The sequence below is a fragment of the Sturnira hondurensis genome, unplaced genomic scaffold (genome assembly GCF_014824575.4).
Source record: "Sturnira hondurensis isolate 20B ecotype Veracruz unplaced genomic scaffold, ASM1482457v3 Scaffold0022215, whole genome shotgun sequence".
NCBI classification, from domain to species: Eukaryota; Metazoa; Chordata; class Mammalia; order Chiroptera; family Phyllostomidae; genus Sturnira; species Sturnira hondurensis.
The window spans coordinates 9837918-9864940 of record NW_028094846.1 but is presented as its reverse complement, the minus strand read 5'-3'; the positions used below and the strand labels follow the sequence as shown (position 1 = coordinate 9864940).

Here is a 27023-nt window from a genome sequence, read left to right as displayed (position 1 = left end):
TATTGTTCATTGCTGAGTTACAGACTTACTATTTGCATTAGCTTTTGCTATAGCAAAAAACCACCCCAAATTTCAGTGGCTATCAAAAACATCTTTTTTGCTCATATGTCAAAAGGGTTTTGGATTACGAAAGGCGTTGCTGGTTCTGCCAGCCGTGTTCGGGAGCAGTTCGTCTTGAGCTCATGGATTTCCTCATTCTCAGACCCAGTCTCAATAGACACCACGCGGGGCAGCAGCTACAGGCGGACAGACCCGACCCCACAGATACATTTAAAGGTTTTGCTTGCGTGTGGCATGTGCCACATCTACTCAGGTTTCTTTGGCCCAAACCAGGCACGAGGCCAAGCCCCAGGCACGTGGTGGGAAGTCTGCTGCGTTCTAGAGAAGCAAGGCAAGGCGGGAAGGGCGGGAAGAATTACATAGTTACGACAAGTACTGTCTGCATACCGCAGTGCAGATTTATGTTTCTTGAGGGTAGTAATGATCTCTTTTTTCTTTTTATATTTTCTCAGTCTTCTATGTTTCTGCCATTAATGTTTCCCTCACTTTGCCCAGCGGAGGTCTCCTCAGCCCAATCAGACACGTCAGGCTGTCAGCCCCGTGCGGTTTCTAGCACCATCCCTCCCGGAGCCCTCCTTGGTCTCCGAGCTGCTCGCAGGCCGGCGCGTAGACGTCATCCTCGGGCCGTTGTACCGCCGTCCTCGGCGCGCTCCTCCCCGTCCTCCCGGACTCTTGTTTTCTGGATCCCAGGCCTTCACCTCTTACTGTTTCTTTCCCTGTTTTAATGGAGAACCTCCCCCAGTAACCCCCTCTTTTATTTTGTGGTTTTGATGGGGCATTTCCTCCAGTGGCTGTCTGAGTGAGATCCTTTGCTGAAAATGTTTCCTTCGCAGTTTTTGAGTATTCCAAATGCTCAAAAAAGAAAAAAAAAGAAAACCAAATGGACAAATTAATGAATGACCGAATAAATGAATAACTGGAAGCAGTATAATACAATGCTGGTAAGCTGGACTACATGGCGTCAAGGGTCAAGTCTTTGCAATGTTAGTTCCTAACTAGGTGACCTTTCAGGTTTATTCTGTAACTCAGTTTCCTAATGTGTAAAATGAGAGTAATAATAGCACGTGTGTCAGGGTTGTTTTGAGGATTCAATGAGTATGTATGTATGTATGTGTGTGTGTGTGTATATATATATATATATATATATATATATATATATATATATGGCAGTTAAACAGTACCTGACACACACACACAGTAAGAACTCAGTAAATTTTAGCTATCTTCATTATTCTTAATGAATAATATGAAAGAAGAATGAGAATGTAGGGAAGAAATGAATGAAAAAGCCAGTTATCTTTTTTAACTGTATTTTTAGAGCAGTTTTTAGTTTATACTGAAATTGAGGGGAAGGTGGAGATTTTCCGTGCACCCTCGCCCCCAGACACGCACAGCCTCCTCCGCCGTCAGCGTCACTCACCACAGTGGTGCTTTGTTTTTTTGCCACTGAGGAGGAGCCTGCAGTGAGACATCACAGCCACCCACAGTCCATGGTTCGCCCCAGGGTTCGCTCACTTTTGGTTTGGATCAATGCATAAAAGTAGTACCGAAACCAGAGTCACACACGACCTTTGCAGAGATCACTGGACAGCAGCAGAAGGGCTACAACAGATGTGCAGAACACAGACAGCTTACACTAATTTTACACACATTTGTGTGTGTGTAAAAATAAAAGGAACGCTTGTAAAATGTATTGCGTCTGTCACTTAGTTGCTCTGATGTAGTAACTTCCCAGGACTTCAGTGTGTTACCCACGCAGCCACCTTCCCCGGCAGACTGCGCAAACGTTGGATGAAGTGCTTACGCATTCATAGACTGAGACGCCAGGAATTCAGCTGGGTTCTCTCATCACTCCGAGCAGATTTCTGCCCCCTCAGCCATGACAACTCAGCCTGGGCTTTGAATACTGATGGCAAGCCCTTTTATTATTAATCAGGGATTTGTATGAATTAATTTGAGAACATGAGGGAGATGAGAGCTTAAAGTGAGAATTAAACTTAACACCCTAAATAAAATTAATGGTACTGCTCCACGGTATTTAAAGCTCTAGCAAGTAAAACAACTTGGTAAGCCTTGGTGATGGACTAAAGGTATATAACTTCAAAGTTAAGTTGCTGGCTAAATACTATTAACCCCTTTATCAGAAATACTATATTTCTCCATAAGTTGGATAACAATTACAGTTATGTAATAATGGACATCCAGATCTTTGTATTTATGTGATATATGAACTTGAGATATTCTACTACCGATTACCTAAGATTATTTGGGGTGGTATAGGTCTTTATTTAAATATGTTTATCCAGCCCTGACTGATACGGCTCAGCTGGTTGGACCATGTTCTGTAAACCAAAATGTTATGAGCTCAATTCCTGGTCAGGGCACACACCTAGGTTGTGGGTTCCGTGTGTGGTTGAGGCGTGATCGATGTTTCTCTCTCACATCAGTGTTTCTTTCTCTCTGTCCCTCCCTTCACCTCTCTCTAAACTCAGTAAACATGTCCTCGGGTAAGGATATGAATGAATGAATGAATGAATGAATGGTATGTTTATCCAACAGGTTTAACTCATTTTCAGTCTTGCCCTTACATGACTAAAAATCACATTTATTGCATTTAAAATTTGCTGTGAGCACATAAAGAAATTTAATTATAGTCATATAATATGCCACATTTGCATTCCCACATATTTGAAATAAACACAATTATTGCACAATTATCCCTGAAATGCATATATTTGGATCTGTAACCATTGTAGCACATGAACGTATGTAAGATTAAATATTAGTATTCCATAATGAAGTTATTTTATTATGCATCTGTATAGTTCCTGATATATATCTGGTATTTACTCAAGTTGTAATTACTAGTAATAGACTAGAGCACATATTTCTAATTTGAGAAAACTACATGGTATTTCCTACTGATACAGTAATTAGGATATTGTCTACATTTCAGGTAATAGAAAAAAGTTTTGTAATTATATTTACTATTCAGGAAGCTGTCTATCAGATGTTTTAGGGTCCAAGTTTATAGCATCATGTACTATGTATATTCATTTTTATTCAAATTACAAGTTTTATTTTTTAACCATTTGCAGAAATATTTCGAAATTAAAAAAGACAATATGAAGAGAAAGATAAAAAGATCTAAGAGCCTATTATTTTTTAAATACCATTCAATTTTTATTATTAAACTGTTAATATAGCTCCCCATACATGCCAAATAGTTAGTTTTTCAAAAAAAATATCCTTTAAAGGTCAAGAATGATTTAAATAATGTGTAAAGTGTTTATGACATGCACAGACAGAATATGTGTTACCAGTCTTCAGACACAAATTATATCTGCATAGTTCTTGTCACGTGCATTATTTCTCAGGTCAGTGCCATATATGATAGACATTAAACACATACTTATTGATGATATTTAAATAATATTTTTAATCTTTAATATAAACAAATCTTTAGGACCAAGGTAGCAATGTGATAGTATTTGAACAAAATAGAGTGCATTAATCGGTGCAAGCCCTCATTCTCCCCCTCCCCCCAAAAAGCATTCATCGGCTTCATTGGTTTTCCATAGATTCTTATGTGATGCACTCCCAAATTCTTCCTTTATTGAAATACTTCTAAGTTCTTTCCTTTCCATCCATTTGCAGGTACAGTTGCTACGCCATTTTCTTTGAGTTTATTGAAGGAGACCACCTTTCTGTTGATACCGTTTCTTCCCCTTCTCACCTTGTTTTCAACCCGTGGGTCATGTCAGAACACTGTTTATGTGCTTTTGTCTTGAGAAACTGTGGGAACATCTGGCAACACTGTTAGCGTTAACCTAACAAAGAAGTTTGAGGAGGTCGAGTCTGTATACTGAGGCTAAATTTATGCTTTTATTTAAGGTTTGAGAAAGGAAGAATAAAATGCATCCTCTTAAATAACTTTTTACATTTGAGTATGCATTATTTTGGTTGTATAGTTGGTTGAAATATTAATTTGAAAGAACTTTGTTCATTCACACTACTCACTGAGAAATGTCAAATTATGCTCATGGGCATTAACACCATTTAAAAATCAAGCATATGGCAGTACTTTACATCAGAAGCTCATATTTAATACAAAATAGTGAAAGTAGTTTATTTCTTATGAGCTTTGACTATTTTTTATTGTGGTGAAATATGCATAACATAAAATTTGAAATTTTAACCATTTTTAAGTTGTATAGTTCCGTGGCACTAAGTTCATTCACATTGTTATGCAAACATCACCAACATTTGTCTCCAGAACTTTCTCGCCTTGTCCAGATGAAACCCTGCTCTCATAAACACCAACTCGCCCCCCTCACCATCCCGCACACTCCCCACTCTATGTTCTATCTCCGTGAATATGTCTGCCCTCGATACCTCATGGAGATGGAATCATACAGTATGTGTCCTTCTGTGACTGGCTGATTTCACAGTGTACTGTCGTCAAGGTTCATCCATGCTGTAGCGTGGGTCAGAATTTCCTCCCTTTTTAAAAGTGCACACCATTCCATTGTGAGTACAGGTTGCATTTTGTTTGTCCCAAATCATCATGGACGTTTGGGTTGCTTTCAGATTTTGGCTATTTTGAATAACGCTGCTATGAACATGGGCGTACCCGTTTTTGTGTGCTTTTTTTCTAACACTTAATTATAAAAAATTTCAAAGAATTTGCATTTTATAGTAATTGTCTATATTCCTACCCACCTACATTCTACCACTGATATTTTACTGTGTTGTTTTATCCGTATGCACCCACCTCTGTTCATCTATCAGTCTTACATTTTGATAGATTTTGGATCAGAGTATTTTGAAGATACTTCCTTCTAAATGCTTCAACATGCGTATCATTAATTAGCAGTCAGTGTTAGCTTAGTTTCTCTGTGAAGATGACATGGACATTGAAATGCACACATCGTAAGTGCACATCTGAATAATTTTGACAAACGCATGTACCTGTGTCATCAAAACTCCCATGAAGACAGAGGCCCTTACCCCTGGCTGTCACCTTGGGAAGTTCGTCACACTCCTTCCCGGTGGTTCTCTCCCCTAATTCCACAAAGGTAACAACTGTGCAAGTCATTCTTCTACCGTAGATTGGTTTGGCTTGTTCCCAAATTTTACACAAATGGAATTATTATATGTACTTTTTCATATGAGGCTACTTTAATTTATCATAATGCTTCTGGGCTTCATCCATAGTGCAGAAGGCACTGTTTCCTCTGTACCGCTAAGCAGTATTCCGTCACGGGCATACATTGTAACTTACCTGTTGTCCACGGTGGACATCTGGGCTGATTCCATGGCGACTTATTGTTGCTGTAACTACTTGTCTCACACAGGATGAAGTCAGATCTCCCTTGCTTATCCCTCCACTCTTAAGCCACTAACATTATGGCTTGGTAAATGCATGTGAAGGGATTTTTTAAAAAGTCCCTGGTAACTCAGCAACACCATTTCTCTCTGCCTTAGACCTTAGCCAGTGGAAGAGATCAAGTAGTTGCTGATTTTAAATGTATATCACCCATATTCATGTGTGATTTTCTCTGTAATGCTGGCAAATTGATTACCCCACAGGGAGCTCCTGGCTTCCCTGAGATCTTAAACCACCTTCCAACCTTCCTCCTGTCTCTAAGTTTTTGAAATGACATTGTCGGCTCCCTGTTGAGAAGGAGGTGGAAGTAGGAGGCACCGTGCAGTTTCTGGCGGTTGTGGGGGCAGTTCTCACGGTAGCAGCTGCTACATTAAGCAGTAGCAGCAGCAGAGGGGAGAGGATGAAGGCCGGACAGAGGACACAGAGTCGTTACAGATTATTGGGAGCAAGGAAGTCTCTACTACAGTAGTACAGCGAAACAATGTTTTGCAGAGAGAAATTCACGGCGACCTGTTTGCAGTGCTTCATTTGCTATTAGGCAGAATTGTATCATACCATCTTTGGTACAGTGGCAAGGTGACACCTCCTAGAAATTAAAACCTGCCAGTTGTCCGTGTTTTTGTCCACGGTACGTGCACTGCGCATGCTTTGTGCCCGTTCTCCAGACACCATAAGAACACCAAGACTTGGTTTATAATGTAATCTCTTAATTAGCAATATCCCAGCGAAACTATAATTTTTTAAAAATTACATGGCTCGAGGACAAGTAACTAAGGATATCAAAGAAGCATTTAAAATATTATGGCCCACTCTGTATGTTCCAGCAGGTATGAAAGTAATACCACTTAATAGGTTAGCTGCTACCCGCGCCTTCAAAGCACTTTAGAGTCGTTTGTCTGTCTGCGGTAGGACAGTGTCAGCACCCTTGTTTGGTTAATAGATGAGAACTCTTTTTCCCTCCAGGGCTTTCCTGTATTTGAGTTTGAGAATTTCTCCAGAGCTCTCCGCACAGTGTCTGTGATTGTCTGGTACCCTAACAGAGATTCCTTTGAACAGTAATGGCTTCCCCCATCTCCTAGATACTTCTGGGGCATGTTTTGCAGAAGGGTTGTTAAAACGAGACACAAAGAATTGTCAGCTTCTGTGGCATTGGTAAAAAGTAAACTTAAACGTGAGATTATATCATTTATAGAAGTTAATTATGTATAAAAATAGGCGAGATACTTCGTAATTTGGATAAAGTCTTTAAGCAGATACAGCTTTAATGTGCACCTAATTCGTGTTTTTTTTGTTTGTTTTTGTTTTTGTTTTAGAAAAAGGAAGGGAACCACAGGTATTTATCAGTTCCTGATTTGTTCTTAAATGGTTGTGAGGACAGTGTCTCTGTAAAGTATTGGCTGTGTTATTGCTTGAACTGATAATCTTAAATGAGAGCATGTTTATGGGAACTTTATGATTGGAAGAAGTGAGGTGTCATCCCACATTCAAACGCCTGGCTGTGCTGGTTTCTGCTCATGCGTAAAGGACACATGGACAAAACCAACGCGGGGAAGTGGGGATAACGGGTCGGGGGCATATGGAGACACCTGTACTTAAACAACAATAAAAAATGTGGGGGAAAATATTATGAAGACAAAAATTCCAAAGCCTGATTCATTTTTATTTTACCTGTGCTTACTTACAAGTATGTTTAATCCTGAGCTTCTTGTTGAGCTTCTTTAATACTGCATAAAAATATTAATCATTAGGCAGTCTTAATGTAGATACCTTCAGCACTTCTACAGAAAGTCATCGTCAGAGAACTTGCTCTAATTCAAGGTTAATTAGTGTACCATTAAAATAATGTGTTACAAAAATTAATTACATCGCAGGTCGAGCAGCGTGTTAGAAAGCTCAGTGTGGGTGTCCGAGGGCACCTCATCCTCCCTAAAGCATTGCGTGTGGGCGCCGCCCTTCTGGAAAACACGTCCAGAGCGAGAGTCACCCCTGAGGTCCAGTCATAGGTGTTTCCCATAAAGTAAGTTTTTGGCACCACATATGGGAAATTTAAAATATAACTCCCATTAGCAGTAAAATGTGTTGCTTGTCTGCTTTCCCATCGAAACAGCTGAGGATTTATAATTTAGTATTAATCGATATAACCCTATTGGGTTAATTCTAAGGAGAAATCAAGAACCTGGTGGAGCAGAAATTATCTATACATCTTGTGGTAAAAGTACTAGATAAATTAATATTATGTTTTCTTACTTAACTGTTAGGTAGTTCTGGTAGGTGCCCTGTGGAAGTATATCACACATCATTTTAACTATGTAGTAATTCTTGTTAATAGTTTAACTTTATAGCCATAAAATGTACACTTAAAGTTCAAACTCAAAATGACAGAGACTTTGAAGTTTTATTTGATTATTTGAATGTAAAAGCTGTGAAACAGTTACACTGAACTATAGAAGATTTTGTAAATTGGTTTGTTCTGAGAGTCTTATTAGAATATCTAATTATGTGTATGGAGAGTTTGAAGTCGGTGCCCTGGAAACATCAGGGCATCACACTCACAGAAATTTTTTTTATAAGGGGAGGGTTTATTTTATTTTATTAAAGATTTTATTTATTTATCTTTAGAGGGGAAGGGAAGGAGAGAAGGAGAGAAATATCAATGTTTGATTGCCTCTCGTGAGTCCCCTGCTGGGAACTAGCCTGCAACCCAGACATGTGCCCTGACTGGGAATCGAACCGTGATCATGTGGTTCGCAGGCCCACGTTCAATCCACTGAGCTACACCAGCCGGGGCACACTCACAGAAATTTTAACCCAGGAAACCTGGCAGCGCCTGGTCTACTCAGCTTTTACAATTGTATCCATTTAAAAAAAATCCTTAGTGGGCTCCGACCAAAACGGTTTTGTTACTACAGCAAATTTTGAATGATTTGCTCATTTTAATTTCCTGTTTGGATTTTGTGTAAGCCTGTTGGAAAACATCTTCACAAATAAATAAAAGTAAGTTGAGCAAGTGAAAGAAAAGAACAATTAGTAGGGAAGAAGTTGTCTTTGTTTTTTTGTTTATTTTTTCAAGAGTAGGTCCTGGTCTAATTAGTTGGACCAACAGGTGCTTGAAAAGAGCCTGGAAGATAAAGAGTGTAAGTGGGTTTAGAAAAGCTTTCTTGAAAAGTGCTTTTTCCTCTAAAACTATCTTTGTCCTGCTTTGTCCTACTTACATCTTTTTGAAAATGACATGAAGCAGGGACTTCCACTTGATGTGGAAAAACATTCCAGCTCTTAAAAATAACAACATCCCTACCACCCTCAAAAAGCAGTGATAAGCCGTACGTCACTCCTTTCTAAAGAGAAGCCCTTAGCTCTGGGGGTTTTGTTTGCCCGCTGGCCCAGGCAGGCTTCTTCCATGACCTGAACCCGGATTTCCTGATGGTGCAGAATAGAATGAACACATCGACGGTAGCCCAGCTTCCTTGGTAGACAAGTTAAAGTGATGTTTCATATTTGATACTTTCTTTCCTAACCACTAATCATCTGTTCTTTTTCACAAGTGGCTTTCAGAGTCAGCATTTGAAGATAGACACCAAGTAGACTATACTAGTGTTTTTGAGATATTGGAAGGTGTAAATTTGGGATATTAAGGGAAAATGCTTGCTTTCAAACTGATTCAATTTTCTTACATTTTAAGGAATAAACTTGAGTAAATTCAGATTTTACTCTACCCACGTTTAAGTACTCATTTTTTAATCCATCAAATTTCATTCACCAGAAGTGGTGAACGTGAAATTTAAGAAACCTGTCATTTACCTTCATAAAATAGTAGCTTGAACCGCACAAGGCTCCGTCTTGCGGCTCGTTCCTTTACCAGACGTCGTCGGGGCCGCTGCCACTGCTGCCCGTCGGACTCCACTGTGGAGGGGGGGAACCGGCTGGGCTGCCAGGTGGCCCTGGGCCAGAACGCAGCGGGTCCACACATGGAGCTTGGAGTTTCTAGCCCATTCCGGAAGTTCGCTGCTTTTCCCACAGAGCATATTCCGTCAGTCATCCTCAGAACAGTTAGCCCATTTTACATACTACTTTGTCTTTCTTAAAACATCGTATCTTGTGTATGCCCCCCCGACCTGTAATAACAAATATATTTCTCTGTGTGTGTTTCAGGGCAGAGCTCTGCTCCACTGGGCATGTGATCGGGGACATAAGGAACTAGTTACAGTCTTGCTACAACACAGAGCTGATGTTAACTCTCAGGTAAGAGTGGTGAAGAGGAATCTTGTTTGAAAAATTGAGGTCAAATCCACAGAACATAAAACTCACCACTAACTATGGTAAAGTGTGCAAGTCGGTGGCATTGGTACATCTAACGGTGTTGTACAGCCATCACTACTGTCTTGTCCCACAACATTTCCATCCCCGCAAAAGGACACCTGGCGCCCACTAGGCAGTCACTACCTGTCCCCCTCGGTGTATTCTTGTCCTCTTCTTCTGGACTACGGCTGTGCTTTTCTGTCCGTGTACTTCTGCTGCGCTTTTTAAAGCATTATAGCTTCAAACTACGTTGTATTATCTTTTAGGGTAGATTCCTTCCCTACTTGATTGGAATTACTCCTGTTATTTTTGCTTACTTATTTTTCTGTGTGAACTCTGAAATCATCTTTCAAACCCCTGTTTCCCCAACCCCCACGGCCATCAGTAAGTTAAAAAATAAGGAAACTGCTGGTGCCCTTGTGTCTTTTATTTCGTTTGGATTGCTGGGCAGTATTTTAAAATTGTTTTTGTTTTTAAATTACAGTTGACATTCAATATTATTTTATATTTGTTTCAGGTATGTAGCATAGTGGTTAGACAGTTATATAATTTATGAAGTGATTATGTAAAGTAGCACCCCACATAGTTACTGCAATATTATTAACTATTTTCCTTATGTTGTGCTTTATATTCCCATGACTATTTTGTAACTGCCAGTTTGTATTTCTTAATCCGCCCCCCTTGTACCCATCGTCCCACCTCCCTCCCATCTGGCAGCCTTCAGCTGGTTCACTATCTATGAACTTTTTCTATTTTGTTTATTTATTTGTTTTGTTCTGTAGATTCCACTTATAAGTGAACTTATATGGTCTTTGTTTTCCTCTGACTTACTTCACTTAGCACAGTCCCCTCTAGGTCCGTCGATATTGTTGCAAGTGGTAAGACCTTATTCTTTTTTATGGCCGAGTCGTGTTTGTTCAGTTGTTTATTGATGGATACTCGGGTGGCTTCCATATTTTAGCAATTGTAAATAACACTTTTTTTTACAATAACTGTAACATTTTTACAGTGAGCATAGGGGTGCATGTATCTTTTTGACTTAGTGTTTTGGTTTTCTTCAGAGTATTTTGGAAGGAAATGTCCCCAAGTTAGGCATAGCCTGAGGCTTTTGCCTGCAGGTCTCCTATATTCTATTTGTGGGTGACATAAGGCAGACGGTCCAAAAACTGCCTTATGTGGCCACATGGGACACTCTTTATTGAATATCAGCATTAATGCAAAGTGAAAGTTCACGTAGGTTTTCAGGGTGGATCAGTTAGAACCATATTCCTGGCCAGTGTTTTCCTTGTCCTCTTCGTGGTCACATGACCACTTTATACTGACCCACCCTTGATTTTCCTTTGTTATCTGCAGTCCTCACTCGCACGATCCAGTTTCAGTTGGGGACTCTGGCTTTGTCAGTTTGGGTTGCTGACATGCTTTCGAGTCAGAGGGCTTTTGGAAATGAGCTCTCAGCATAGCTTCCCCCTTGTAATTTCTTCTTTGGTTTTATTATTGAAAACTCTTTTAAAATATAGACAATACAAACATAATAAATGCAAGTAAAGGTACATCTCTCTCATGACTCAGTCTTTCTTAAACAAAATTATTATTGACTGGCCTATTGGTTGCCAAAAAAGAAAATCAATTTTGTTAGAAGTACTTGCGTGGCCACAGATCTCGGCTACTAGCCCAGCTGAGACAGGCTGATGTGATCAGGTATCTGAAGACTAATTTTTACCATTAGCCTACAACTGAGTACTACTAGCGATGTAGTACTATCAGAGATGTGTCACAGTCTACTGTGTTCTCCTGTCATTTTTACCCTTCACTGTGTCTTCCATACTTTCATTGCCCTGCAGTTTCTGCGTTCCGTGACTCTGATGGAATTGGAACTTTTCATTTTATTTTTTTAGAAAGATCCTTTATAGATTTCATTTGTTATCTGGCAGTGTTACGGACACAGTTTTGTCTTTTCCACTGCCTGGTATTGATTTTTAGTTCAACTCTGAAAGCTAGGCTCTTAACCGCATTTCAGATTAGGGTATGGGTTAAATATACACACATACACCCTGCAGACCCCGTGAGTAACTGTGATCTTTCAGGCCCTGGAGAAAGGCTGAAGCTATTCCCAAAGCACATTAAAAAGTATTTGAATGCTGAAGATTTATTGCTAGGTTTTCTGGGATTTATTGTAAAGTAGCATTAAGGAAATAGCGGGGTAGAGGGAAAGGTAGAAGAAGCATTGGTTGTGTTAGGTGTCTGCACTGTGCCCTGGGTGTCACGAAATTCAGATACCATTTTCAAGTACTGAAAAACAACAGAATGGGGGTCATGACAATCCTAGATTTTACCTGGCTGTTGTGGGGCTTAAAATGAAGACCACAGCCACCCCCCCACCCCCCCCAAGGCTGCCCTGCTGCTGCTGGAGTCAGGAGTCTCTCTTCAGGAGACTTGAATGGCGGCCTGGAGGGTAGCTTCCCAGTTCTGTAGATTGGAATTGAGTTCATCATCTAAAAAGAACAGAACAGATCACAAGTAAAGTGTACAGCAACGAACAAAGCCATCTGTAATTCTGTTATGTGGGGGTGGGGACAGATGTAAAGCAGTGTTTTAGTGTTTACAACGCACCGAGCGTTTATGGGTATTGTTTCTTTTAGTCATCACATCCGTCCAGGGTGGGTGTGTTATTTTCTGTGTTCTACTGATGGAGAAGCCGGGGCTTTGGGAAGTCATAGAGCTACTAAGCGGTGAAATCGAGATTGGAACCTGCCATCTGGCTCCAGAGCCCACACTCTCAACCTTCCCTCTATGCAACCTGAATACGTTGCCTTCTCATCTCTACTTTCGCTGCTCACACATATATGACATTTTAAAGATATTTGGTGCAATATGCTACATAGAGTAGTTTCCTTCATTATTTAGAATAATTGGATACAAAACACATTCACTGAGGCACGTTTAGTACAAAAATCTTAAGGCTACAACTTAATGCATTTTATATACATGTACTTTTTTATTTTATTTGCCACAGCTTTAACCAAAGTAACATATGTATGGGCATCATTGTATATATGCAACTACTGCCCAGTTAGAATCTTTCTAGAACCCCCAAAAGTCTTTCCTAACCTGCTCTCTGTCACTGTCAGTCCTCCCTGTCCCTCTCTGAGGCACCTGTCACTCTGAATTCTCACACATCCATTCATTAGTTCTCCCTCCTCCTGAAATTTGAATATTGGGATCACATAACATACGTTCTTTTGGATCTGGCGTCGCAGCTCAGTATAACTTCTGTGACAGTCACGCATGTGCTTACAGATATCATTTGTTCCTTTATTTTTACTGCCGTGTAACATTTCACATTTCATTCAGCATAGACCACCATTTACCCCTTCTGCCGTTGGTAGACATTTAGTTTTTAGGGGCATTTTCCCTTTAGTTTTGGCTATTATGAATAAGGTGTCTGAGAACATTCCTGAACCTGGGAGTGTACACACGTATTTTCATTTCTGTTCGCTCTTTCTCAGGAACAGAGTAGCTGGGTCGTGTAGCAACTGTGTGTTTAAACTTTTGAGGACCTGTTTGTGGTTTTCGAAGAGACCGGTGTCCATCTTACATCCCCGCCAGCTGTCGTGTGTGAGAGTTCCCATTTCTCCACACCCGTGTCATCTCTGTCGTTTGCCTTGGGTGACAGCTGTGCCTGTACAGCTCATGGCATCTCGTGGTGGTTTTGATGTCCATTTCCCTCGTGGTTAGTGACACTGGGCATCTTTTATGTGCTTGTTGGCCATTTTTACATGTTCTTTGGGGAACGTCTCTTCAGACCCTGAGCCCATGTTGTTGCGGTCGTTATTGAGTGGGGAAAACCCACGGCAAGTAAAGTTTTTTGAGAGCAAAGTCTGCTGTGGGGAAGAATGGACTCGGGGCCAGCCCCTTTGATCACCAGATCATCAAATCATCATTGGTAATTTGGGTTGCCATCCTCGCACCAGTCTGAAGTCTTTCCAGGGGCAGAACCAGCTTGGGAAGGACCAACAGTACTGACCTCAAAGGGAGGACATTTCATGACAGACACCTGACCCGTGTGAGTGCAGGAGGGAGGCTGGGGGTTTGCCTAGGTGATGGTCTTAGTAGTGGGACAAATGAGATGACCGCCTGGATCAGAGCTTTTTGGCATTTTTCTTTTAATCTCTCCTGGCACTGCCCCGGTGGGGGAAGGGAAGCGCTGCCTACTGCAGCCGGGCAGGAGGTAAAGCGGCAGTGCCAGTGAACGGTACCCGGTTCCACACACATACAGTGACACCGGGGTCAGCCATTCTAAAACCTGTGCAGGGACATTTGATAACAAATCCTATAGATCAATTAATATTGTACGTGGTTGACTTCACCAGTGAGGTCATGTGACCCAGGAAGGCTTTAAATTATATACTCAGTTTCTTCAACAGATGCAAAATTGTTCACATTTTTTAAATGTTTTTCTTTTGCCAGTTTTAATAAGCTGGGTTTTTCAAAGATTTGTCCATTTCATCTTAAGTTATAAAATATTGACCTACAGTTATTCCTAATATTGTCTTGGTATTTTTTAGTGTCTCTTAGGGTGTGTGGTGATATCTTGTTTTTTAGTCTCTGATGTTGTTAATTTATTTTTTACTGATTGTTCTTGCTAAGGGTTTGTCGACTGTATTAATGTTTTCAAAGGGATGGGCTTTTAGTTTGTGGATTGTCTCCATGGCACTTTGGGGTCTGTCATGATTTCTGCTCTGTATTATTTCCCTCTGCTTTTTTGGATTTAATTTGCTGTTCTTTCTCTGGCTTCTTGAGATGGAAGCTTAGATCATTGATTTTCAACTAGTCTTTTCTAACAGGTGTACTCAGAGGTATAAATTTCTCTTTATGCACTACTTCGAATGCATTTAGCAGCTTTTGATCTATTATCCTCTAGTCAAAATACATTTATAATTTTTACTCTGTTTTTTTTCTTTGCATCATGGGTTACCCAGATGTGTGTTGTTTAATTGCCAGCAGTTTTCTTTCCATTTTCACTTTTAGTTTGACTCTATTATGATAGAAGAACCTACTCTGGAGAGTTTCGGTGTTTTCGAGTTAACCTTGCTCTTTGGCCCAGTGCAGTGAGTACCACGGGATTCACCCAGGTCTCTCCTTCCATATCCGTAACTCCCTTTTCTGGTGACCGTGAGGAGCCCAACTCCCAGTGTCTTGTTGTACTGACGGACTTGATCGGTCTCCCCATGGGTACCCGTCTCTCCTGCACGGATGCCCTCCTCATACCGAAACTCGAACAGTCCGCCCGGACCGCCTTTCCGGAGGATGCCCTCCTGGCGCTTCTTGGTCTCTGCCCCCTTGAGTCGGGTCGCTTTGCCATGCGAGTGCCTTCCTCACTCGGCGTAGGCTTCAGCGTGCAGCACCATGCCAGCCTTCTGTGGGGCTGTCTCCTTCACCCCTCTTGGTCTCTGACACTTGTACAGGACCGTCAGAGCGCTCCTCTCCACTGCCCTCCCACCCCACAGAGGCACCCGTCTCCCTCGGCATCATCTAATGGATGTAAAACTTACTGTTCCAGAAAGGAAGAGGAAGTGTTGTATCTCATAATGGTTATGGTATGTTACACAGACATACGAAGGACCATAACTGAAGTCAATGTTATGTTCCCCAAAAGAAGGTACCCTGTATTCTCTGTCAGATAGATAGATTGAGGGGGCTGGCACCTGAGGCCAGTGAGGGCCTGAGCTGGCTGGGGCTGGGTTGGAACTTTAGTCGGACCCGGTCCACCTCTGCTGTCCTCTGTGTCTTGTGGAAGGTTCGCTAGGGCTTCTGCTTGTAGGCCTGTGCGTCTCTGCCTCCCGGGCCCAGAAAACGGGGGAAGATTCGGTCCGATGTTTCTGCTTTGAGCTTCGTTCTCCAGCTTCCTGCCTCGCACCTCGGGGATGTGTTCAGCCTGAGATTTGTGTTGGAGGCAGGTCCTCCTCCTCAAGCAGGACTGTGTCTTTCAGGCACAGCCAAACAACAGACGCGTCTTGTGTTTGTTTTTAGAGACTCTGGCTTCCTACACGGCCCCCGAACCCATAAAATAAATCGTGTAAGAGCACAGTGCCTTGTGTTTGGGACTTCTGGGGTGGCTGACTTGTCCAGCCACCCCCACCCAACCTTCCAAAGTTCTGATTTTGTGTCCCCCGGCACCACCACTCGTTTGCACCTCTGTTGAGTTCCAGCCTGTGCGCAGGTCGGCCAGTGTCCCCACTGCGGAAGCTGCAGGGGAGGGCCCGCTGTCCTCAGAATAGCTCTGTGTTTTAGTTCCATCCGTCCCTTTGGCTTCCAGGACTCTCAGGTGTCTTCCTATGGTCGTTTTCTTTCTCGGTTTACCCGAGCAGGTGGCGGCGGTGGTGGGAAAGGTAGTCTGGGGCGTGTTCTCCCACCCTGCCTGAGCCAGGTGCCAGTCACGCGTGTGGTGTGGGCGCTTCTTTTTTGCTTGAGTAGTGACCACTTTGTCATGTCATTCAGTGTTTTTCAAAAAGCTTTTTATTGTTTTTTATAGCTTATCTAACTGAGGACAGTAGTGGAATACATGTTATATGTGAGAAAATATGAGAGACTGTAAGATAAATTGGATGCATCTTTTCAGAATACCTTCTTCCTTGAAGATTTGGGGAATATAAATCATTGAGCTTAGGAGTAGCTCCAAAAACCATTTGATACATAAACACACAGAGATATAATTTGGGCTAGGATATAAAATTACACACACTTAAACAAAACAAGACTTGACTGAAATGTCATGTTTTCAACACAGTCATGTAGTCACTTAATGTAGTCTTTCAATTTTTCTTGTTTTTCAACAATTTTTCTCTCAAGAGGGGCATTTTTAGTTTAGATGTATCTTACCTTTTTCAGTAGCCATTCCTTAAGGCCATGGAATTCTTGTTGGAATGACATTAAACTAATTTTATGTCACATTAAATCACTTCTAAGGTGATCTTTTTTTACACTTCAAATTGAAATGTCATACATCAATATGTATATGAAGTATATGAAGAAAGGCACAAAACAGAAGTGAGAAATAAATTTAATATTAGTAAAAGCAAAAACCATTAGAGGAATGACCATTATTCCATAATTGTGCGTGTGCGTGTGTGTGTGTGCGTGTGTGTGTGTGTGTGTGACCAAAGAAACCTCTCCATGGAAAAGTTACTCTCTGTTCTGGACCCAACTGTTGAGTAGAGCACTGGGCATCGGTTATCCGTCTCGTGGGCGGAGGGTACCGTGCACCGAGTACTGGTCCTGGGGACGACTCCAGCCACGTGCAGCATAGCAAGGTCGTCACTGTGCCAGCACCAGAAAGAGAAGTAGGGACACTGCTGCCCGTCGCACCGTGGTGCCTGAGTTGCCGAGGAAGACACAATGCAGTTGAGCCCTGGGGGGAGCGGTGCTGTGCTCACACAGAGAAGAGGTAGAACGAGATCAGCCTCAGGAGTGGGCCTTGGTCGTTCATGGCCGGCAGGGCAGTTTGCCCACTCGCCCCCTCTCGTGTCGCAGTGGAAGGAGCCCTGCTCCCTCCCTGAGGAGGACAGTACAGGAGTGGGTTGGCCAGGTGCCATGTGACATGCACACTTTAAGGAGGGACCAGAGGGTATTACAGAGCCTGAAGCGAGCAAAGATGTCCCCACATGAGGTGAGACCGTACCTCTGGGACAGATCCCCGAAGGTAGCATTGCTGGGTCAGAAGGGTAAGTGCCCTCTTTTCCAGGTGTTGACAAATTTCCCTCCGGAAGGGTCACACCAAACCACCTTCCCAGTGACAGTGTACGAGAGCCCGTTCCACGAGTCCTGTCATCGTGCTGCCCTGTCTCAGTCTCAGATGTGCACTGAGCTGGTGGAGAAGTGGGGTCTCAGTGTGTTGTGCTTTGCGTGTGTGAGTTGTGGCTTTTTTCATGGGTTTGAAGGTCATTTTTATGTTCCTTTTTGGTATTGTCTCTTCACATTTTTCTATCAGGTTCTTGGCCTGTTATAGCCGAATTTTTAATAGTTGTTTCAAAGGTATTAGCCACTTTCTGTGGTATTTGCTGCAGATATTTTCCCCTAGTTTTCCAGTTTTGTTTTGACTTTTTTTATGGTATCTTTGGTCATATAAAATTTTTTATTTTTATGTAGTCAAATTTATCTGTCTGCTTATCACCTCTGGATTTTAAGTCATGGTTTAAAAGCTTTCTCTAATACTGAGGTTAAAAGGGAATTTACCCATGTTTCCTTCTAGTATTTACATGGTTTGTTATTGCACATTTAGATCTCTCCATTCATGGTTGTGAGATGGACCTGTCTTTTTCCAAATGGCTTCCCAGTTGTCCCAGCATTATTTATTTAGAAGTCAATTCCCCAGTGATTTGAAATGCCACTTTGTCATACATTTGGGTCTAATTCTGGATTTCATAGTCTATTCGGTTGGTCTCTTTGTCAGTTCATGCAGTAATGCAATTATTTACAAAAGAGGTTTCATAGATATTAATGTCTAGAACTGCTATTTCTCCAACAGAGTGTTTCCCTTTAAATGTTTTCCTGGCTCTTCTTGAGTGTTTGTTTTACATGAATTTTAGTATCAGTTTGTATAACTCCATAAAATCGTGTGTTGGTATTTTGGGAAGGGATTGCACTGAATTTATAAATTAAGGAGAACTGACATTGAGTCGTCCTATCCAAGTGTAGGAGACAGTTTTTCATTTAATCAAGTCTGTGTGTATTTCAGTATTTAAAATTTTTTCATCATATAAGTTTTGCACATTTCTTGTTAAATTTATTCTTAAATATTCAATCTTTGTTGCCATAAACTGTTTACTTTTTATAAGTTTTTCAAATAATGTTTGAGATTTTTAGATCTCTGATTTTAATGTAGTTCCACACCATTTATATAATGTCATGGTCTACAATTGAAAATATTTCAACTGTAAATGAAGGTGTAAATATATTGAGTTTCTCTGTTTTCCCTCATGTGTTGTCCCTGTGACCCTAATTAAGGGGTCATTTGGAAAGTCTGGGCTAATGTGTTAAATCACCTGTATGATTTGCTGGAGAATTGCTTTAATTCCACTTAAAAGTGCAATTAATGAAAGTCAGGTGTGAAAACAGACGCCCTGGGCCAAAACACAATACATTTTGTCGTTTGATCTCCTTTTCCTGCTGAGTGGATCATTATGAAAATAACCTTAGCCTTCAAATTACTTCTTTAATCCCCGATTCTGCAGAGTCCAGCCCTCGGACCCATTTTACTTCCTTCCTAGATTGCTGGTGTGTTTTGGGTGCTGAGGAAGAAATGTTTACTGGTACTTGAGCTCAAGTATAGAACCTTTCCAAGGGAGACGTAAAACTCCTCTCTGAAAAGAGTTGAGCTTTACGGAATCTGCAGAACCCGGTGAGGGCACGTGTGGTAGTGGGGGAGAGTGAGGGGATGGTGATTAAATCCAACAGCTGTGCTCATAAAATGTATGGCTGTTTTATCTTTTCTTATAGGGGTTCTTTTCATATATACCGATTTCTTTCCCACAAGATTATTTGATGAGAACACTTTCCTTTTTAAATCTCTGTATTTAACAGTATCGCCACTGAGCTCGATAAATCCCTGGTCCACAATGTTACGGCACATCCTTTTACACTTAGAATATGTCTTCCAAACGTACATTGGATTCTTCGTATTTTTGAGGGCAGAGTTTGACTGTGCACTGCTTTTAATATTAAAATTATTACTTCACTGGGCATTCTAGTTAATTTTTTTCTTAATAGTTCCTAGAGCCATTCAAAACTCAAAATTTTAATGATCAAAGAAGTAAAAGGTTTTTTACTTTGTCAAAAACGTCAATTGATAATATAAATAGTTTTTAGGATTTTCTTTGTAATACTTTCTAAAAATGTTACAATTTCAGTATCAAATACCAAATACTACATCCCAGAATGTGAGTATTCTTATATAATATTCTTTATATTTTAAAATAATTTTTTATAAATGGGGTAAGTCGTAAAGTTAGAATGGTCTATTTAGCCAATCCTGATCCCACTGGCTATTATTTGATATCAGCAAGATTTAGAATTCTCATTGGTCAGTGTGTAATCTGCCCCAGTGGGTTATGGATTAAAAATGTGTATATTTGCACATTTTTATGCTTTGCAAGCTCACATATTGCCTTCTCAGTGATATTCTGATTTGTCTATTTTTAATGCATTAACCAGCTATAGAAAAGTGCATTCAGCTAAAGAGTAGTATTTTTGTTAGATGATGGTATTTTTTTCTTGATGCTCTGTGATTATTAAATGTTTTAAGTGACATCTTTGCAGATGACTGTTTTGATGTGTTACTCTTTCATGAAACCCTAAAGTAAGCAAAGTGGGAAAATGACAGGTGGTACTTTCTCTATGCAGAGAACATGTTTAGAGAGCTGAAGTAAAAGGGGAGATTCCAGCGAAGGAAAAAGAAATAAAAAGTAAATGAGGTCATCAGAGTCAGAGAAATTGATATTGGCAGGTCCTGAGTGATGCTCCTAGATGAGCAATCTTTCAAAATACTTCTTGTACGGTGCTGCCGTTCCTTTATTTATTATTAAAATAACATGATCCACGAGGAGCTCGGGGTGACTCTCGGCCCAGCTAATTCTAATTAATCCAGTCAGGGGGAGCAGGAGGGTAAGTGGAACAGTCTATCGGATTGAAATTCATAACTTAATTGAGGTCAGAGTCCCGGTCTGGGAGAACAAAAGTCTTTTGCTAGGACCAGGCAGATCAATAGCAATAAATATCTGGCTTGGATACAAGTAGCTTATGGTGACAGATTATCTGACAGTGGCCAGAGGTCCTGGTTCTGTTAAGGGCAGTCTTGAGCATGCCATGGTTCTTGCTGATGTTCAGTCCTCACCCGTGACCCTTGGGAAGAAGTGCTACTTTCAAGAACTCTTGAAAGTCTCAAGGAAGCAGTATGTGTGAAACGCCAGTGCCTTCTCTTTGGTATGACCCAATGAACGTGCCCTAGTGACACGTTTGTTTTTTTTTAAGTCACAAAGGAGTTTCTATCATATTGCCAGTAAGAGCCAAAGGATTTGCAAAGTTGATTAATCTTGAGAGCTAACTTTTCCATTAATAATTCAAAAAGAGTGTATGGAATTGCTTTGGGGGAAGGGCATAACACACCACCATGTTGTCTTGATTTGTATATAACTGTAAAAGTTAAAGAGGCCCGTGTTAATGCTAGCATTAAGGAGTTAGTGTTAGTTTAAGTTTGGTAATGGTATTGTGGTTGTGTAGGAATTTTCCTTGTTCTTAGGTGCACACGGATACCTTTAGGGACAAGATGTCTTGATGGTTATTATTTCTCTATCTGCTTCAGCAAAAACATATACAGAAAAGTTAAATGAAAGAAAACATGGCAAAACATTATCGATGATTAAATATGAGTAATAGGTCTCTACCTTTCTACATATAGAAATATTTTCATAGAAAAATAACAACAAAAAGAACCCTGTGTAATAAAACCATCAGGCCAGTGTGTTACCGGGAAAGGTTTTCCTCTGTCCCATTCTGTTCGTACTTTTAATTTCTACTTCGTTGTCAAAAGCTTAGCTGTTCTTTTATGTGTTATATTATCATTTATCCATAATAATAATTGCTATTATTTAATCAGTATAAAACTTTGCATTCCACCTATCATGAGTAACAGTATTGCCACTGAGCCTCAGCTACCATCTGACTGGGCAGCAACCACTGAGATCCGCAGTCATCAGTCTTGTGAGGCGTGGAGAGCTTCGCAGCACCTGTCGCATCTCCACCGACACTGACCTGGTCCAGACTGCCAGTCCTTCATCCGCGTGTTCTTGTGGCAGCTCACCAACGTGACTTTTTTCACCCTGCGGAATGATGACAGATCAGTCTTCCTTTAATGTCAAAATTTAACTGCTGCCTCAGTATCTAAATGATTCTGCTATCAAAAACCTCTAGTACAGGAGTGTCTGACTCATTTTCACCAGGGACACATCAGCCTCGCAGTTGCCTTCAAAGGGCTGAATGTAACTTGAGGACTGTGTAAATGTAACTACCCCTTACCTCTAAGGGCTCGGTGCTGCCACCGGGTAGAAACAAGGTGCCGGGCCGGATAAAACAAGGTGGAGGTTCAGCCCACGGGCCTTGCGTTTGCCACCTGAGCTCCAGTAGTTCTTACCTGTGCATCAGCCCTCAGCTTTCACGACTGGCTCTCGAAGGGCCGCCTCTGTGGCCCGGCTGTGTCGTCTAGCGTTTCTCACCTCACGAAGGTGGTGAGCGTCCTTCGGATATCTCGGAAGTTCCTAAATCTGGGCCACTGAAATTAACTGTAGATTTTTAAAACAGTAAGCTTCGACTCTAGAAATATGACTGGGTCAGTTGGGGTTGAGGGGTGGTGGGAAGATGAAAATCTCAAATTTATAAAATGTCTGCACATAAGTCTGTCATGCCAGGTTAGTAACTCCAAACCCGATTTTCACTGGCCAGCCCCTCAGTGTCACCCTCTGTGGCTGGAGTTAGGGTGGAGACAGTCAGAGGAGACCAACCCATCCCTATACGAGTCACTACCCACTCTTTAGAATTATCAGATACGATTTTGGTTCTAAAGGAGGGGTACAAATTTACATATAATCCTATTGGCTGAGCGCTTGTTATTTTTCAAATAATCACTCAAGGTATATCTACATATTGGTCTCTTTTTCCTTACAATAACCTGTGAGATGAATTTCTCCACATAATAATCCAAAGTCACACAGCTGCTGCAATGTCAAGGTTCAAATCCAAGTTTTCCAGTAACAAATGATCCCTGATTGGTAAGTTTCCAGTTAGTTTATCAAACTAAAGTGGAAATATCAAGGTTTTATAGAGAAGATATTTTTAAGCAGAACAAACAACCAGGCAGTCTAGGCCTTGCACACGCCGCCGCCCCACAGCCATCCTCGCCCAGCCACGTCAACCCCGCCGTGTTCTTCGGTGCATCACAGTCGAGGGTGAGCCCTTGGGCTGTATCTTCTCTGAGTTCTTTGCAGGAAAAGTTCCAAATACAGCAGAAAACATGTGTTCTGAGTACTAGGGAGAAAGTACTCGGTTATGAAGTTTCCTGCTTTTACAGTTTTATTCCGGGATTCATGATTTCACATGCCACAGTGGCACAGGCGGCATTTCCATCTACGGGGAGAAATTTGGTGATGAGAACTTCATCCTGAAGCACCCAGGTCCTGGCATCTTGTCCAAGGCAAATGCCGGACCAACACAAATGGTCCCCAGTTTTTCATCTGCACTGCAAGACTGAGCAGTCAGCTGACAAGCAGGAGAGATGACATGGATGTTGTGGTAGCCAGGGAGGTCCGGGAACAGCAGGACCAGCGAGAAGGTCACCATTGCTGACTGTGGACAACGTCATAAATTAAATCTGTGTTGTGTCCTAACCACCAGGCCATTCCTTCCGTAGCTCAGGAGAGCGCCCCTTCCTCCCCATCTGCCCGGCCCGTTCTCTAACCTTCGTGCTCTCGTTGCCGTTCATTAGATTCCGTGTTTTCCTTACCCTTCCAAGTCCAGCTGGATTGCAGAGTGAAGTTTATGAGCATGGGATAAAAACTAAACAGCCCTGGCTGGTGTAGCTCAGTGGATTGAGCGCGGGCCTGCGAACCAGATGATCGCGGTTCGATTCCCAGTCAGGGCACATGCTTGGGTTGCAGGCCAGTTTCAGGGATGCACAAGAAGCAACCATACATTGATGTTTCTTTCCTCTCTCCTTCCCTTCCCCTCTAAAAAGATAAATAAATAAAATATTTAAAAAAAAAAAACTAAACAGCAACAGAAACAAGGCAGTCCAACATGAGGTCATTTTCCAGTGTGTTTCTGCAGCTTGGAACCTTTGTTCATGCGGCACTCGCCTATTTTCTGTAAGTTTGTGTACACACCAAAATAAAATAATGATAAAACAACTCCCCTCTGACAGAAGATTAGGAGACCAAAGGTGTATTTTTAATGGGTCACTTGGGATCTAAATGGAGTCAGAGACTATCCACCCTGAGTTCAGGAAAGCATGGTAGAAAAATTCCTATCCAAGGAAGATAAAAGTAAAGAAGAAGAACCCCAGTCCTCAGAAAACATCACTAAATGTTTAGAATGTTCCCCAACAGTTTTATTTAACTAGTGTTTTTTTATTCTTATTTTTTAAGATTTCATTTATTTTTAGAGAGAGGGGAAGGTAGGGAGATAGAGGGAGAAACATCAATGTGTGGTTTCCTCTCTCACCCCCTGTGAGGATCTGACCTGCAACCCAGTCATGTGCCCTGACTGGGAATTGAACCTGTGACCCTTTGGTTCACAGACCGGTGCTTAATCCACTGAGCCGCCGCAGACAGGGTAACTAGTGTTATTGTAATCTTTGTATTCACTTTATTGTCCACCATGTGTTTTCTCTCCAGTTGGGTTAGGAGTTCTTTAAGTGCAGAGATCCTGTTTTCTGTTTCTTTAGTATTCCTAGTGGTCTCGTGCGTAACGTTCGAGATACAGCACTCATTCAATAAGTATTATAACATATTGCAGAATGGTTGTTCCTTTGTAGATTAACACCCCCTGACCTGAAACACATACACATGCACGCACACACACGCAAAAGCCTTTCCCCTGCCCTTTTTTCATTAAAGCATCACCTCCTCTGGGAGCACTTGACCCACCCCATCCTCCTCCTCCTCCGACTCCAGCCTCCTTTGGGTTCTCTCTTGCGCTCCCGTGATGTGCTTTGTCTGCACCTTTCACGGTGCCTATCATTCCTTATTGCAGATGTCTCTCTCCGTAGGGCTCTGGGCTCTGAGAGTAGGACTTGGACTTTTCCGTTCCCAGACCCTAATGCATTACCAGACACATCACTTCATAATGTGTGTTTGATATGAACAAAGACTACAGATTTAGAAGAGACATAATAATACCTCTGCAAAACTGGTTTTTATGAATGTATAGAAGGAAAAAAAGAAAAATTAGATTAGTAAAACTTGATCTTAACAAGGTTGACCGAGTGCCTCATGACTGTGTGGACCTCTGGTCACTGCACTTGTTTATCCCACAAAGAACTGTTGGAGAGGGGCAGGCCTGAGCAGATCGCTGTCACACACACAGTGTGACAGTCCTGAGCAGTGGATGGGGAAAACTTTGGTCTAGACATGAGTTACAGGTGCTCTGCAGCGGAGGTTGTGCGTTCTGAGACCACAGTGCCCATGGTGAAATGGCTCACTGCTCTCCACCGATACCTTGGCAATGGACTGGTTTTGTTTTGTGGAACTGTTACCTTTTTTTTCAAACAGCTCTTTATTTTTTAGAAATGCAGTGCCTCCTTTAACATACATTGTAAACTGTGAATGGTTGAAAGAAATAGAATCTTGTAAAGCTGGTAGAAGACATTCATTTGTGACAAATGTTTGTGACAAATGTAGAAAAAAGAAAGAGCTGAGGTGTTAAGTAATCATATCTTCTCTTTTATTCTCCCCTCCCCGAAATGTAAAATTGACATTCCCTTTGCACTTTTAAAGCATATCTTCACTAGGAATGCAGTAGGCCTGCATGGAAACCAGTCCGAATGGCCAAGTTCATGACCAGGACCCGACCCCAGGGGAGGTCCTGCTCATGCCGTGTGCGTCTGGGCCTGACCAGGGCCCAGGGGCATGGGAGCAGGGAGTGGGGGAATGGATTGGGCTCAGACCTGGAAGCTAAGGTGTCTGTGCTCTCGTATGTGAGCCCCTTTGTGATGGTGCAGGATGGAGCCGGGGGTGGGGAGGGGGGTTCTAGGGGTACCCGTGTGCACTCTTGTCCTGGAAATAGAGATGTTGTTGGAGGCCTGTGTACAGCGTCGTGGTCTTCAGAGTGCTCTGTGAACCCCACAGAGGTACCTAGGAGTTTCCCTCCGCACGTCATCTTTGACCTGTTTTAGGATTAGGCTTCAGAGTAAGATTTTGTTTCAAGAAAAAAGTTCTCCTATAATGGATTATGAAGGTAGAGATTAAGTCTAGGCCTTGCTGGATACCAAGCCTTTAGTAGTACTTAATACTAAGTGAAATACTTAGTTAGCATTTGTAAATATTTGTTGACTAATAAAACAAATGTATTTAGACCCTTATGCAAAGAAATCTCTACATCTCAAAAAGATGTAGGCAGAGTTATCCAGATGACAGAAAAACAAGTGTCAATGCAGGGAAGTCTGAAAATGGTGGATAAAGACAATGAAATCGGTATTTAAAGGTGCAATGTTTTTATCACCTTTCCCTATTCCATAGAATAAGTTTACACATATTACCTCATTTCATCCTTATCAGAGTCCTGCATGGCACTTCACAGCCAAGAGACCAGAGCTCAGAGAGGCCCTGTGACCGCTGGACGGCACAGAGTGGGAAAGTGGAGTTCACACTTCGAGTGTTGGTGGCAGACCGCCCCCCACACACACTCTGTCACACTGACTCCGTACTTTTAGAATTCACAGCCATCTGACTCGTTTTATGAGGAATACACTAAGAAGTTTTGCATGTCCTTAATAGTTTATTTATAACGAAATGTTCCTGTGTAGATGTGATTTTGTTTACCAGGCTTTCCCCTTCAGTGTGACTTTTAATCCATGCTCCTTTTCTCATAGCTCATAATTTTCTTTAATAAGTTATATTTTTCTGTCATTTTTATATTGAATACTCACTCCTTTTGCTAAGTTTGTATCTAAGAATGAACAACTGGCTCACAGTACAGTGTGAATCAAGTTCAAATTACTTTGAGTTCACAGAACACCCAGTGTCATCTTATTTTTACATCTAACTGAATTATAGGACACTGTCAAAGTGTTGCGTCCCAGGATAGTAAATTGCTCCTTCTTAATGGTCCCCTGGCTGCATCCTCTCTTGCTATTGCTATAAACCAGAAATTGTTGACATCTTACATTATCGTAAGCCTGAAAACAAAGGAACTGTTTTTTTATCCCCAAGCAATTCACCTTCTTCACCGTTAACGTTTCTGAACATCTTAGCAACCTGCGACTGAATTGCGTTTTGCATACTTTAAAGATGACTGCGTGCTTGGAATTGGGTTGACTCCGTAATTCTGTAACTTTTTTAAAAGGCAGGCAATTCTTCCTCATTGAACCGAAGAAATGGATAGTCATCTTCCTTAAAACTTGTTTGAATGTTGAAGTGGATGTGTTTGTGGATGATTTCTGAGATTTATTATTTAAATGTATGCATGTTATAAAATATATTTGGCTGTGCTTCATATTGGCTGAGTCTAAAATGTT

General features: G+C 41.5%; 1 protein-coding gene across 1 annotated transcript in view; it reads left to right on the top strand.

Annotated features, from left to right (window-relative positions):
* The window catches only part of ACBD6 (acyl-CoA binding domain containing 6), a 134643-nt gene that overhangs the window by 60013 nt on the left and 47607 nt on the right, over nucleotides 1-27023 (top strand). The window contains exon 6 of the mRNA XM_037034970.1: nucleotides 9599-9688. Coding sequence (XP_036890865.1) covers nucleotides 9599-9688 — 90 coding nt within the window. The remainder of the gene's footprint in view (nucleotides 1-9598; nucleotides 9689-27023) is intronic.